This window comes from Lepisosteus platostomus, chromosome 3 (assembly GCF_059453375.1).
Source record: "Lepisosteus platostomus isolate fLepPlt1 chromosome 3, fLepPlt1.hap1, whole genome shotgun sequence".
NCBI classification, from domain to species: Eukaryota; Metazoa; Chordata; class Actinopteri; order Semionotiformes; family Lepisosteidae; genus Lepisosteus; species Lepisosteus platostomus.
In genome coordinates this window covers 31,195,526-31,210,532 of record NC_142613.1, presented here as the reverse complement: position 1 = coordinate 31,210,532, position 15,007 = coordinate 31,195,526, and the positions used below count along the sequence as shown (strand labels likewise).

At 37.3% G+C, this 15,007-nt stretch overlaps 1 protein-coding gene across 17 annotated transcripts in view; it reads left to right on the top strand.

Annotated features, from left to right (window-relative positions):
* The window catches only part of otofa (otoferlin a), a 176,170-nt gene extending 162,034 nt beyond the window's left edge, over positions 1-14,136 (top strand). For 9 of the 17 annotated variants that reach the window (XM_088625211.1, XM_088625208.1, XM_088625206.1 and 6 more), the window contains 4 exons: positions 482-723; positions 1,623-1,801; positions 2,080-2,180; positions 12,438-14,136. In XM_088625211.1, coding sequence (XP_088481337.1) covers positions 482-723; positions 1,623-1,801; positions 2,080-2,180; positions 12,438-12,624 — 709 coding nt within the window. In that variant the 3' untranslated portion in view covers positions 12,625-14,136. Of the gene's footprint in view, positions 1-481; positions 724-1,622; positions 1,802-2,079; positions 2,181-8,142; positions 9,470-10,647; positions 10,938-12,437 lie in introns of those variants that run through there. The other 8 variants (XM_088625214.1, XM_088625212.1, XM_088625207.1 and 5 more) reach the window with 3 other exon arrangements.
* The last annotated feature ends 871 nt before the right edge of the window (positions 14,137-15,007 follow it).

Here is a 15,007-nt window from a genome sequence, read left to right as displayed (position 1 = left end):
TGATTTATTTTTCCCAGAGATCTGTTTTTTTCAGCACAACCTAAGGAAAATGCAAAAACAAGGTTTTGCACTTTGTAATCGCAATAAATGAGATCCTTCTCCAAGGAATATTCTACATGCAGCATTTAGCAGTCAAAGAATGTTCTTAAAGGCCTTGGATATTTGCTTGTAGACCTTAATGAATAACTTTAAGAAGACTTGCCATAAGAATGCAAGCATACATACCATAGATAATAGAGTTGTAATTAAATCTGAACAAAAGTGGGCATGTTATATTTGTTAAGAAATTAATTACATAGCTAATATTCAACAGTATGAATGGAACAGGTTTTAAAAAATTCTATTGCCAATGAATAGCAATCTCCTTTTCTGTACACTTCCTCCCCTATAAAGGGAATTATGGACTGAAAAATCTGTCACAGTAAATAGTGTACTTGGAAGCACTACTTATTTAATTTCTCTTGTCTGATCCTTTCCACAGCTGGCTGAAGGGACAACAGGAAGACAAGCAGGACACTGATGTGCACTACCACTCACTGACAGGAGAAGGAAACTTCAACTGGCGCTTCGTGTATCCTTTTGACTACCTGTTAGCAGAAGAGAAGATTGTAATATCTAAGAAGGAGTCCATGTTCTCCTGGGATGAGACTGAATACAAGATACCAGCGCGGCTCACACTTCAAGTTTGGGATGCAGACCACTTTTCTGCAGATGACTTTCTAGGTGCTGTAGCCTTTTTACTCTGCTTTTATTGTATGATTATTTTTAATCATTGTTTTACTACTATCCAATTTACTGTTAAAGAACCAAATGGGCCAAAAGGCCTCCTCTCATTTGTAACTGTTCTTTTGTACAATAAGAAAGTAGACTTTCTCCTTTTCACCATTTTTCCCATTTTTATTCAAGGAGCTGAGAGCTTTTTAAATTTGAAATGTGTGTTCTATTAAGATATCATCAATCACTTACATACTTAAGATGTCTGCCATCTGCCTGTTAACTAGCTGTTCCAGCATAATTGACTCTTTTAGTGCCGTATACAGTATACAAAAAATCTAAATGTTAAATTGAATAATTGTTGCCCTAGAAATATAATTAGAGGATATCATATCTTTTATTTCAACAGTAAGCAAATTGATGCAAAACTGGGAGGGTTAGGATTCAGTCCATGTTACATACTGTGGAAGCATGTAGCCTGTTAATTAAAAGTCATTACATTAAGCCGGAAAGTTCACTGACTGGGCTAATAATAATGGGCCAGTTACATAACCTTGTGATGTAATCTTTATTTCCTATTCCAGATTCAGTCTGCAGATGAAACAAAATAGATTTCTAACTGATAATTGGTACATTATGTCTTACAACACTTATTGTTGGGGCAAGGCAATGGTTAAAATTGATTTTTTAAACAGTTTTCAGTTAAACTTGAAAAAGAAATGCAAATACTTAAGAACTAAAAATATCTAGTAGATCAAAAAGGTAGAAAACAATAGAGTCGCATATTAGTAATACAAATAACCCAAGCTAATCCCGTGAATCTGTGTGCAGTATGTGTGTTGTACAGTATGTGAATGTTGTCAGCGTACAGTTCATTCCTGAAAGTTGTGGTCTTGTTCTCTGTGCAGGAGCAATTGAGCTGGACCTAAACCGTTTTCCCCGCGGGGCAAAGACAGCCAAGCAGTGCTCCATAGACATGGTGCTGAGTGAGCAGGAGCTGCCCACCATCTCCATCTTCAAGCAGAAGAGGGTCAAAGGCTGGTGGCCTTTTGTTGCTCGGGATGAAAATGACGAATTGGAGCTCACGGTAAATGAAAAGCCTCTCATTTTTTTGCATTTTTGCTTTCCTGCACTTTGGCCACAACCCCTTAAAAGAGAAATATAATTGTTATTTAAAATGATTTCAAATGTGATTTTAAATGTCTTTTTTAAGTGTTGAGTTTTCACTGAATTTGTGCTGCCATCACCGGCAACACTCTCCCATGTCATCAGTGGTTGGTTCATCTGCACTTAGTATGTATGTAAACAACATAGCCATGGTAATTACTGTCCCTGGTAATTCAGTGGGTGCTATTACTTGTACAGGGGAAAGTGGAGGCAGAGCTGCACCTCCTGACTGCAGAAGAAGCAGAGAAGTGCCCAGCTGGTCTTGGACGTAATGAGCCTGACCCCCTGGAGAAACCAAAGTAAGCCCATCCCTCACAAAACACTTTCAGCCTACAGGGAGATGAGCAGATTGTAGTACATGTACACTAGATAGCACCAGTCCCTTAAGTCTTCTAAGTTACCCTACTTTTAAAGATTAGGAGTTATTGGAAGTTATTAATCGATTAGGCAAGTAATTTGTTCTTTTTAGGGAAATCTAGTTCTTGAGGGCTGAATGATTCCCTAAGTTTTAAGACAGAGGAAATACCCAGGGACTGGAGAATTGCTAATGGTAGTGCCCATCCACAAGAAGGCAGAGAAAACTGAACCGAGTAATTGTAGGCCAATATGTCTTTTATATGAAAGTTAAAGGAATGTTTATTAGAACTAAGCTAGAGAACCTCATATATCAAATAATATCCTAGGGAATAGTCAAGATGGCTTTATAAAATATACATTTTACATAGGTAAGGTCTGTAAGAGTACTTATAACAAGCTACATACAGTAAGTAACAAATACACCGAGAGCATATGATTTGGTGCATTTAGATTTTCAGAGGGCTTTGAATAAAATCCTCATAAAAGATTAATTTTCAAATTACAGGCAGTGGGCATACCTGGTAATGCAAGTGTTTGGATTGAGAATTGATTAATGAACAGAACATAGAAAAACCTCTAAATATTTGAGGTGATATAATTAGTGGAATACCACAGTTATCTTAATGTATACCAATGTATACTAGATTCTAGTATAATTAATAAACTATAATACAAGTATTAAAAATCCTCAAGACAGTGGACTTCTTCAGACACAACAGTGAAACATGAACCAGAAAACACAATTGGAAAACTACATGGAAGTACATTTAAAGAACAGGGGCATTTCTTAACCCAGAGGCTTATGGGAGCTGCACAGTTGTTGGTATAGCTCAGTGGTTCTCAAACTTTTTGGACTAAGTACCACCCCTAATCCAACCAAAGCATCCGAGTACCACCTACAAGTTATCATCTCATAGGAACCCCAGAAATTCTCAATGACCAACATGAGCGCGCGTGCACACACACTCACACATACATATAATAAATATTATAATAATAAACTTTGTTTGATATATTAAAATGTGGCTTCTCAAAGTGTTTTACAGAAAAAAAAACAACAACAAATAAAAATAAAAAAGCACCATTTCAGTGAGAGGGGTGAGCCTGTTTAGTCGAGCAAAGCAGATGTGAATTAATTTTTCGAGCCTTGATACAATTCACAACAGAGTCTTAACAGATTTTAAATCGTCAGGCATTTTCTTGACGGCAAAGGTCTCGCGGTGGATGTTGCAATGAAACCATTAATTTCTGGAGCAACCTCTCCAATTCGTGCAACTACACCGCTGTGTCGGCATGTCATTGCTCTAGCACCGTCTGTACAAACTCCGACACATTTAATCCAGTCGATGCCATTCTCTTCGATAAATTCATTCAGAAGCTGAAATACGTGCTCTCCTGTAGTTCCTGTTGGTAGCGGCTTACAGAACAGAAAGTCCTCACTGGACGTACCCTCAAACTCGTATCTAACGTAAACGAGCAAATTGGCCAAATCGACTACAGACTCATCTAATTGCAGTGAAAAGCATCTGCTCATCTTAACGCGCTCTGTCAATAAGCGTCTATGAATGACTGTGTCTTTCAGGGGGGGCAGCAGGTCAAGCTGTTCAGCAGCTTTTTCTCCACACATAATACTGTGGGGCTTACCTGCTTTAGCAATCCGCAAGCTTGCATTTTTCCACGTTTCCGTTTTTATTTCAGTGTTAAAGTATTTATTTCATGCGCATGGGAGAGAAACACAGAGACGCTCGGTGTATTTTTCTCAAATTAACTTAGAACAGTTCTTAAATATTTTTCCGTTATCTTTCACGCTTTCCTGTGCTCACAAGATTACCAGCGTTCGTAGCACGCATTTCTATGCATTCCTGTGTTTACAACGTTGGCATTGTTCCAAAATCACGCACATTCTCCTTTCTCCCTATTTGCTGGAGATACAGTAGCTTTTTTTAAATACAATTGGTCACTTGCGTCCGTAGCACGCATTCCTATAGAGTGGTATAGAATTACAGAGTATCTCTTGTGTCCACTGAAGTATTAACGCGCACTGTATCGTAGTACGTAGGCTGCGTATTCAACACGTATAAAAATACAAAATATGAAAACCCGTCCCGATTTTTTCAGCGCACACAGGACAGTTACAGGGTCATTTGGTGTACCACCTGGCGGCACGCCACGTACCACTGCAGGTACGCGTACCACAGTTTGAGAACCACTGATAGCTGATACCAAAGAGCTTCTTTCATGAAACAGCTGGATGAGATCCTTGGATCAATTAGCTACTTACTACCAAACAGTATAATTGGGCCAAATGTCCTCCTCTCATTTGTAACCTTTCTTATGTTTTATTTTCATTCCAAAGAATCTCAAAATTATTTTAACAAATCACACATTTAATGGATTCCAACTAAATTGCTTCAGGTCTTTAAAAACTTATGATGGACTGGGACTCTCAAGGATCACATTTGGAGTCTCCAGCCTTAGAATAGGATACCTTGATACTTGATCTGATTGTCTAACTTAAAATATACAATAAATATAAAATACCTAATCCCTAATTTACAAACTAGAGAGCATCAAAGAATGTTTTATATTTTTGCATTAAAAAAATAATATCCTTAAAGTGATAATAGTTATTGAACCATGAATAGTAGTTTGGCTAATGTTTTTCTTAGGCGATGTCTGTCATATTTTTTTCAGGATAAAGCATCATTGCACTGAATTTGTGCATTATCTGGGTTTTCATGGGGATTAGGGAAGGTGTTCAGTTTGCAAATCAATCATGTAACTTGTAACAAAGAACAATATGTTACCATTCTTCTGTGTAACCAAGTTATGTTCATGAAGGTTGAAGAATGAACAAGGTGATAAGAATAGTTATAGAATATGGTGCCAATTTTAGACAAGGAAGAACCAGAAATATTATTTTATAACAAATCTTCCTCATAAATGGTCCATATTGTTTTAAAGGTTACTCCCTTAAATTGAAAATATCACAGCAGAACATGATACTTTATGTGGTATACCCTGTGAATAACGTTATTTTTGTTGGAGGCTACTGCAACAGGCAGTGGGAAATGCTGGATTTATCATGAAATACCGGAAAAGCTTGTCTGATGTTTCATGGTGTTATGCAACAGAAGTTCTGGAGGAGGTCAAATTCTAATATCACGCTTCCACTCTGCTGTGTATAAATGCTCCTTGGCTGCCCACAACTCTGCACGCCACTTTTCTAGCACTCTGCATTTCGGTCTTGAGGCAGACGTCTGTCATACTCAGCAATACTGAGACCTTACCCATATCATGTTTGCCTCCAACAAGCTAGTGCCAGAATCACTTTCTCTTTTCAAATAAAAAGCCCTTCAACCTCACATTCTCCATGAGAAACAACCAGCTCTGCACCTGCCACGCTGTCTACACTTTCATCATTTCCTCAAACCTTTCAAACCGAACAAATTTCCCACTTCGTCTCCCTTCTCCCCCCCCTCTCATCTCCTTATCCGACTTGTTCTGCTCTCATTCCTTCCCCCTTTCAATTTCTGTTCAAGCATCAAACTCACCACGCCTACAGCCCCAGCCTATCTTCACTGTTTCATCTTTCCTCTTTTCCCAAGCCTGCTTTTCATTTTCCCTGTCCCCATCCCACCACACCTTCCCCCTGGTTGCTAACCCTCAGTTCAACCTGCAGATGGGCACAACATGAATTTACAGTGGGTCCAGGTCTCCTCATTTACAACTCTCATCATTCCTGTTACCCTTTATCCCTCTCTGCTGTAGTCCATCAACTGCAGTATTGGCCCTCCACTATCCCCTCTCAAAGCTTCCACCCACTGATATTTCTTCCTCTTTTGGGGTTCTGCTTGGAATATATCCTCATCTAGTAAACTTCAGCAACGGATAGCTCTACTCATTGCTTCCTACTTCCACACCAGGCTACTCTTCCTGGTCATTGCAGTGTGTTCCTCTTCCCACCGCAGAGTTCCTGTCTCAAGCCAAGCGCTGTTAGTGCTAGCTGATGCCACGTGTCTGCTGACTGGTATTTTATCAGCTGCATCATATGTGCTTCTCATTTGCTTCATTCTTCATCAGTATTACTTCAAAACATTGCATATGCAAATCTACTTGATCAAACAAGCTCAAGCCTGCATCATACATGCTTCTTATTCGTTCCATTCCATACACAATTTCGTCTTGGGTGCAGCAAAACATGCTGCTGAACCAACTTGCCCTTAGCTCAGTGTTTGAAATCCGCGTCAATGTTTTGGGCATCCTTCTGGGGAGTTGTGATAGCACTGCTCTTCAGCTGGCACTATCATTTCCTCAGACAAGTAAGATTAGGTAGCTTACATCGTCGTTATTAGAATTTGACCAAACTACTGAAATTAAAGATAGTGAGCAGAAAATTAATTGAAGCAAGGAAGAATTTTGGAAGCAATATATTAAACAAAATATGCATCTGAAATTAATTTTATTTATATCCAGAGTGTGCAGCTTCCTTACTATTTAGAATGATAAAACATGCCAACAGCTCCCTCCTCATCAGTAGTCTTCATTTTCTAGTCCACCTTCACAACCACCTTCAGATTCACATATGCTAAAAGAAATGGCAGGCAAATTAAGTGCTTATTTAATTATGTTTTCATGCATGTGTCCTAACACATTTTAGAACTTTTCTCTAAAGTGCTTGACATCCTACTCGATTTAGGCTTTGTTTTTTGTTGGGGTTTTTTTTGTGAAAGGTGTAAACTTTTGTTGCAAATTAAACTCATGCTTCCAATCACTCTCAGGCAGATAACCAAGCTAAACACTATTCTTGGCAATAGTTTCACAGAGGGAAGACGTATTCAGAAGTCATGGTAATATGTACAGCCTGTTCACAAGACTTGGCTAATGTGCAGTCCAGATATACAATTTTAAAAAGTCAAAATAAACATTATAGAACATTAAACAAAAAGTAGAATCTAAGGATACCTACAGTAATTTACATTGTTGAATGTTTTAACGTGTCCCTTCAAAGCTCAGAGGTTTGCTGATGTCTTATTAATAGAATACTAAAAAAAACATGTTTTGAAAGACAGAAAGACAGTTCATTGAGCAATTGAAAATAGGATTCACACATTAGGAAAGAATGAGTATGGAACCTAACTGATATTTTAGCCTTGGGTGATATTGTCATATACCTAAGAAAATATAAACATAACAATATTTTTTTCTGTTCTTTGGTATTCTGAAAGCATTCACCCAATGCTGTTAAAGGAAAAATATTTTCTCAAACATTTTGGAGACTCATTAGTTACTCAAACTGAGTTAGAATATAAAGTCAAGCTTCACAATTCAGACACCTAGCAAAGATGCGTGTGGAACCTCAAGGACCCTAAAAATTGAACTGCATTACTCCAGAGAGGGCTAAAACAAAATGGAGCAGAGTTATAGTATGTCAAACAATAACTGAAAACTTTTTAAGTTTTGATTTAAAATTTGATTTAAAATCAAATTTGAGAAATGACAACATTATAAAATTGGCAGTAATATGTTTCCAATAAAATAAGCAGAGAAGAGAAGAGACCTTTCAAGCTCAAATACAGCAGTACATTCCATTAAAAAAGATTGTAAGAACATCTTTTAATGTGTATTTCTTTATTTTAATGACTAAGTGTAAATGCTAAGAACCCAGTTACAGGTGAGTCTGCTTCATTGTGGCCATGTTTGTATTCTACCCAGTAGGCAGGAGGTAACAGCAGACTGTGAACAGAATTGTTTTCTTGTTTTTTCATTCTTTAATACTCTCACTTCGTTTTTTCCTGCTGTTTCTTCACTTCCCTTGTTGCCTTCCTGTAACCACCTGTCAAACCCCTTTTTCCTTTCTGGTCTCCCATTCTTCCCCCTCCCTCCCTTCCCCCTGAATGAAAGTCGACCAGACACCAGCTTTATCTGGTTCATGAACCCCCTGAAGTCCATCCGGTATTTCATCTGGCACAACTACCGCTGGCTGATCCTGAAAATCTTAGCCTTGGTCCTGCTCCTCCTCATGGTGGGGCTCTTCCTTTACTCCATGCCTGGTTACCTGGTCAAGAAGCTGCTGGGAGCGTGAGGAGGAATGCAAAGGGTAGCCCTCTTACCCCACCACTCTCTCTTGCTCTCTCCATCTCTCTGAACGCCATCTGTGTCTCTCCTCATGCTTCTGCCCTGCCCAGCCATCAGGTGTTTCAGTACTTTTGTGTGAAAGTGTTTGGAAAACCAAGGAAAAAGAAGGTTGTTGGACCCTCCCTCCTTTTTGTTGTATATTTTCTTTATACTTTTTTCACTTTAGCTTTAATGATTTAGAATTACATCAGCTGTTTGGGACTTATACCACAGGGTATGTGTTTGCCCTTTTTTCAACTAAAAAGATTGGAATCCAAACTAGGCAAGTCTTAAAGTTGACATGGGTGATGGCCTTTTAACCAGGTAGCTAGAGAGAGAATGGAAACCCTCAGCTGGAAAATTCCAGAATAAAACTGTTCTTGTATAAGAATGTGATATCAAATATTTTCATTTTATAAAGTTGTGGTGTCCTAAATTTGATAAATACTTCAGAAAATATACACATTTCATTGAATGCCTGTAGACAGTTTGCATGTCCCTCTCAATCTCTTTAACAACTGGATGTCAGCAATCAAATGGATTTGATTACGTACAATGGCAGAGCCATCATTAATGAAAATATGTTATAATGATAGAATTGTGATACTGTACGTCTAAACTAATAATATATTTCTTTAATTATAATAATGATAATGCAACACAATTTTGTGTTTGGGTGCTAAAATAATGTATTACTTGTCCTTAATTTAAACTGAAATAAGAGATTAGTAGCTTTCATCTAGTAATTGACCATTATTTGTAGGAACCACTGAAAATCCTTAAAGCTGCCATCAGACATCCTTAATAAAAAAAGTCAAAAATAAGTGCCTTTTTCTGGTAGTGCAAATTTTCACAGTCCAGCATGAAGATACATAGTTGAGGATGGTTTATTTGTTTTAACCTTCAGTGACAGGATTCACATTAGGACCTCTCACTTTAAAGCTTAGAAGTTAATAATAAATTCTTTATTTAATAAAATAATGTACAGTACAGATGATCACATTCTTATGATTAAACAGATTGCTGTCTTGGGTTTGTTATACTACTGTATGTTAGTAAAACCCACAACTCTTTTGGTCTTCCACTTTTAATAAAATACTTTACTTTCCATAAAGTTAATGGGGGTATGTTACCATTTTCAATCATAAGTCTGTCATAAGAGCTTTTTTTGTCTTGAAATATGAGTGTTGGTTTTAGATGATGCTCAATCCATGGAAACTGTGGTTTAGAATTGCATGCTTACATAAAAGGGTGAAGGGGCTACTTATTGATCTGAGGAATTTGCTGCCTCTCATTTCTCATTAATATGGCTTTCATCCCATCTCAGAATCATTTTATAGCTGTTTGTTCTTTCAGACTATTTACCTGTCCTAAGCTTTACAATCCAGTAGATGTTTCATACCATTATCTTACAATATTCAAACTCACCTAAACAATAGAAAAGTTCTGTTGTGGAATACATTTTCAAGAAGAAGTAGTTTTGTAGTTATTTTTTTCAGAAGAAAGTGAAAAATATTTGGAGTAAGTGATAAATACTTTGAGGAAATATTCTAAATTCCTTAGTTATGCCTTCAGTCTGGCAATCAAATACATACTGTACCTGTTTATTTGACTCTCATTAGAAATTGCTGTAAATGGGATAGATTTCTTTAGAACTAGAATAGTTAATGATTGTTGTAGTAGTAATTTGCAAGGTCTGCATTCATTTTTATACTTATTACTGTGAAGTATATAGAGTGCATAGTATTTACATTTATGTCAATAAGACTAAATTTAGCATAGATAAATGGAATACTTCATAATCTTAATAGTAGTCTCTATACCTGATTCCTTTCCTACCTATTCTAAATTGAATCTCCATGTATTATATAATATTGCTAAGTCACTTGTTTAGTGGTGACTAATAACATCAATTGAGATTTCCTACATACAATAAGATGCAAAGGGTAGTGTGGGATGAGTTGGCCAGGGCTCTTGCTGCTCTGAGTGACACAGCAATACGGTGTGGTCAGTTGGCAATGAGGCCACTGCGGGGCTGTGCCAAAGGGGTGCCTGTCAGAGGAGTCTGGCCATACTTCCTCATTCTACCTGGTATGCAATCGCGGGGTTCATAGCTACTGTACAATCTGAAACATGAAAACACACCCTAGACCTAGCTCTAAAACAGGGTGTTACATATGGCTTTGAATAACAAAACTGCTTAACTGCTATAACAGCCTATTGTCTACTAACTACTAACCTGGTCAACTTTGTGTTTTTTTTCTTTTGCTTTGTAACTGCTTCGCTGGACAGCCGGCCAGACACCACTTTCCTCTGGTTCCTCAACCCACTCAAATCTATCCGATACCTCATCTGCAACCGCTACAAATGGCTCATCATTAAGATCGTACTGGCCCTGCTGATGCTGGCCATGCTCGGCCTCTTCCTCTACAGCATGCCTGGCTATATGGTGAAGAAGTTGCTGGGAGCTTGAGGGGTTTTAGGAGGGCTGGGCAGCACAGCCCTCACTTTCAGACCCATCTGCTTTGGACACTTGCAATGAATGGGACCTAACAGTTTTAACATTTCCACCATCAAACAAACAGACACTTGCAATGAATGGGACCTAACAGTTTTAACATTTCCACCATCAAACAAACAGTCTTGTCTATTTCTGCAAGTGCTCTGTGCTTGACTTATTTTTCCTGTGCTTGTTTCAAATAAAAATTGGTATCTGCATTTTTTACAACAGTTAATGCTGCCGATTGTCAACAAAAACAAATGCTTCTGGTACACTTCCTGCAAAAGCCGTGTATTTTGTGCTTTGAAATGAAAAGCTTTTTTCTGTAACAACATCACATAGTGGGATTTTTAGATATATTGGGTATCCAGAGGACTTGTGCAACGCAGAGGCAGTGCACTCTGTACAGGTTAGAAAACTGCACAGTGGGCACTTTCTTCAACAGCAGCACTGGATTCTGTGTGGTGTTTCCGTTAGCCTTTGCACTGCTTGTTCCTATATTTCAGTAATTAAAGTACCTTGGGAGAAAAGAGCTGTTAAAATGTATTAATCAAAATATTTTGGAATAAGAGTTGTTTTTTGTGCATTTAAATTGGGAAAATCTTTTTAAAGGTTACATTTTTCCAACTTGTGTTTTAAAACAAAAAAAACTGCTGTGTTTCTTTTTGAAACCTGAGTATTTAGTACTGTATACCCTCATCCATGTCTCAACTTTAGTTTCTGCTGCTCGTAACTGTGGCATTTTCTCATCTCTCTTAATATGGCCAGTATTTTACATTGTTAGAGCATCATTCAATGGATTACTAGTAGTTTTAAGATTTGTAGTAGATAATATACTCCCAAGTCAATCATAAGATACGTACATAATATATGATGTAATATAAATAAGTGCACTAGACAATATTAAAATAAGCATGTCAATGTATTTACAGAATGAGCCTCACACATAAGTAGATATTAGGGCGAGATAAATGCAAAGTAAAGGTTAAAGGCTTTGCATAGGTGTAAATTCTAGATTTCAGTGTTCAGACATTGTTGTATGCAGTTTGCACTTTATTCTTGTAGCCACTTTGTTCCAAAGTCATGACCAAAGCCAATGCTTGCCTTTCTGAAGAAAATAAAATCCATATCCACTCACTCACGTGGCACATGACATTGAGAAATCTAGTTCTGTTTCCCAAGATAACAGTATGTTACCTAACTTCTTAAAGCACAAAACCATTTAAGAATGGATGTGAAATGGACCAAGGAGAGCATCATTTCCCTTGAAATGAACATGGGCAGAGAAAGGAGACACAGCAGTGTGACTTTCCCCTGGTTTGCTGTGTGCACTTCTTTTGACAGTGTGCTCTTGTTTGAATTGTAGCTATGTACGATTTGTATTGTTTTCAATTGGTTTACCAGCTCATTGCATTGACTACAAAAAAAAACTTTGTTTGCACTGATTTTAGCTTGTTTATATTGGAAAAAAAAGAGTCTGTATTTATATATTTCTCTGGTCTACAGTGTGCAATATTTTTGTTTGCCTGTATTACATTATTGATGATGAATAAATAAATGAAACCATGATCTGTCTCACCAGTCGCCCTAATACCAGCTTGTCCTGGCTTCTGAGCCCTTTGCGGATCGCCTGTATTCTCCTATGGAGGGACTACAAGCTGCATTTTGTGGGATTCATCATCAGCCTGTTGCTGCTCATCTTCATTGGCCTGGTGATTTACTCCATGCCTGGGGCTATAAGTCAGAAGATCTTTAACGCTGGAAGATAATGTGAGAGCAGAAGGTTTGCAGACCTGAATCACATTTCAGAGACATCTGAGAGGACAGTGATATATGAAAACTAGAGCAAACACTTGGCTAGTAATCTGGTTCTTAATTGAACTCTTTACTCACAGTAACCTTGTTTGAACACCCAAGAAGCCTGCCTTCCCACAGACGTACTTAATATCTTAGTGTCATGCCAGTGTTTACAGAGTGTGCTGTTCAATAATATTTGTTTTTTGCTGTTTCTATTTTTGTAGATTTATATCTGAATGAGGTTGGTGATTGTATATAGTAAATACTGATCCATTTAGAAAAGCACCATCAATTTTCACACCCAATCATTAATTATTCAATATTAACACACTAACCCCGTAGGATGACAGGTCATTGAGGTATGAATTTAGAAAATAGTAAGAGATTTTATTTGCACTCCTATGTTCATTTATTTGTAAACCTTGAATATGAAGTGAGAAAAACCTCTAGCTTTTTAAAAAAATGTGTGCACGAAATACGGTGTGATCCAGTGGTCTTAATCATGCCTGTACCCCCACAACCTCATGGTTCATTGAAAGACAGAAGGAAAGGTACTCTGTAGTACTAGCTATCAGGAATATTTCCATATGTAGATGCTGGAGCATTCAGAGACCATCCATCAAAACATCACAACAGAGCTAGGTACACCAACATCAAATTAAATCTATGACCTTCTATGGCAATCTTTGATCAACATCTTGCAAGTGCCTGTGGGAACTGCTCAGGTATGTACGTCAACATGAGCCACTGCTATGTGATCTTGCTGATCTCACAATTGCTTTACCAGTTGAATGGAAGACTGTCCCTCTTACCTATGTGTAAAGACAATCTAATGTTCTGAAGCCAGAAACTTAAGATATTGATCCATGGCAGTAGGGTGCCTCACTTGAATGCACTTTGTAATCTCATACTGTGGTTAACTGTTGAACCTTTTTTTCTAAAAAACTATGAAATCATCTCATAGCTTACATCTAAAAAAAAAAAAGTTTTATTTCATGTGATGTTAAGCTTGAATGTGGGGTTATATCTGTAAACTGTCCTGGTATATTTGCAGAAAAAGTATTTCCATTGCCAACACTGTAGGCGAAAATAAAAATATTTGTAGAGAGAGGAGGAAAGTGAAAAATAAAAATTAAGAATTTTAGAGCCAACTATCTTGTGAGATATAATCAATGCATTAAGACTATGGTTCACTATGTAGTGAGGCTGAGTGTTTTTAGATCTTGGCCTTTCTCCAAGACATTAACATCATTTTCCTTCTGCTCAAAAATCAAGAGTTCAGTTTTATGCAGATACATATTATTTTGTATAAAATATTGATGCTGCTTTTTTGTTACGTATAAAGCTTATTTGAAATCACTAGTAAATACTATTCAGTGTTTGGCCATAAATATTAATAATAATTTCACACATTTCACCAAAGTGATTTCCACAGAACAGGTTGGAGTGCTATCACTTTTCTCTTTTAATAAACATAAACCTTACTTTGTGAATTTCTTTGAGGTGTCAGTATTTTTTTGTGATTCGGACTTTCTCTTTTGTCAGATTTCCTCACTTTTTGCGAAGTTCGAGAAATGTCTGCTTGTAAAGCCATGTGCCTTTTTATATCACATGATGACCTAGTAAAAGGCACATTGCAAATTCTAATGCCATGAGCTTTTATACACAATAATGCATGACTATCTTATTTATCTAAGAAAAAAATGATGAAGATTACTAGTGGCAGTAGTGACCCCAGCAGAATCTGACTGAGGAGGATAGTCACAGTAGATTTCATTGTAAAATATGGAGTGTCTGAATCTGCATATGGCAATAAGCTTTGAGAGCAAGCTGAGCACACGTAACAGAAACAGTACCTCACTGGGAGTGGAAGCTAGCAGTTGATTAATGGGAGACAGTGTGTGCTGCCTGGGTGTAACTTTGTGTCCTTGCACAACATTTGTATGTTTGTTTTTATTATATTGTACTGGGTAATCAGTTTAATTACCTCAGGTTAGACACTGGGGTACTAGAGTCTGCTGTTTAGTTAGAGCTCATAGAGAATTAGGTGTTCGTCGTTTAAAATATTGTTACATATATTGTTGCATAACACAGTCTTTCCGCTCCACCACAAGGGAGTATCTTCCACTTATTATAAATTCATAGTGTGGGGTGATGTGAAGTATCGTTTCCCTATTATAGAAAACTTTATACATATGTTAATTATATTTAAACATAATACAGTATAAAACGAATGATTTGTACAATCACATAAATAGTGCCCACATTACTAAATGCTTTCCTCCTTAGTTACTGGTCTTTAAGTCATGTGGAAACACTTTTCTTCAGGTTTTAGATTGAACTGATTTTCTGCAA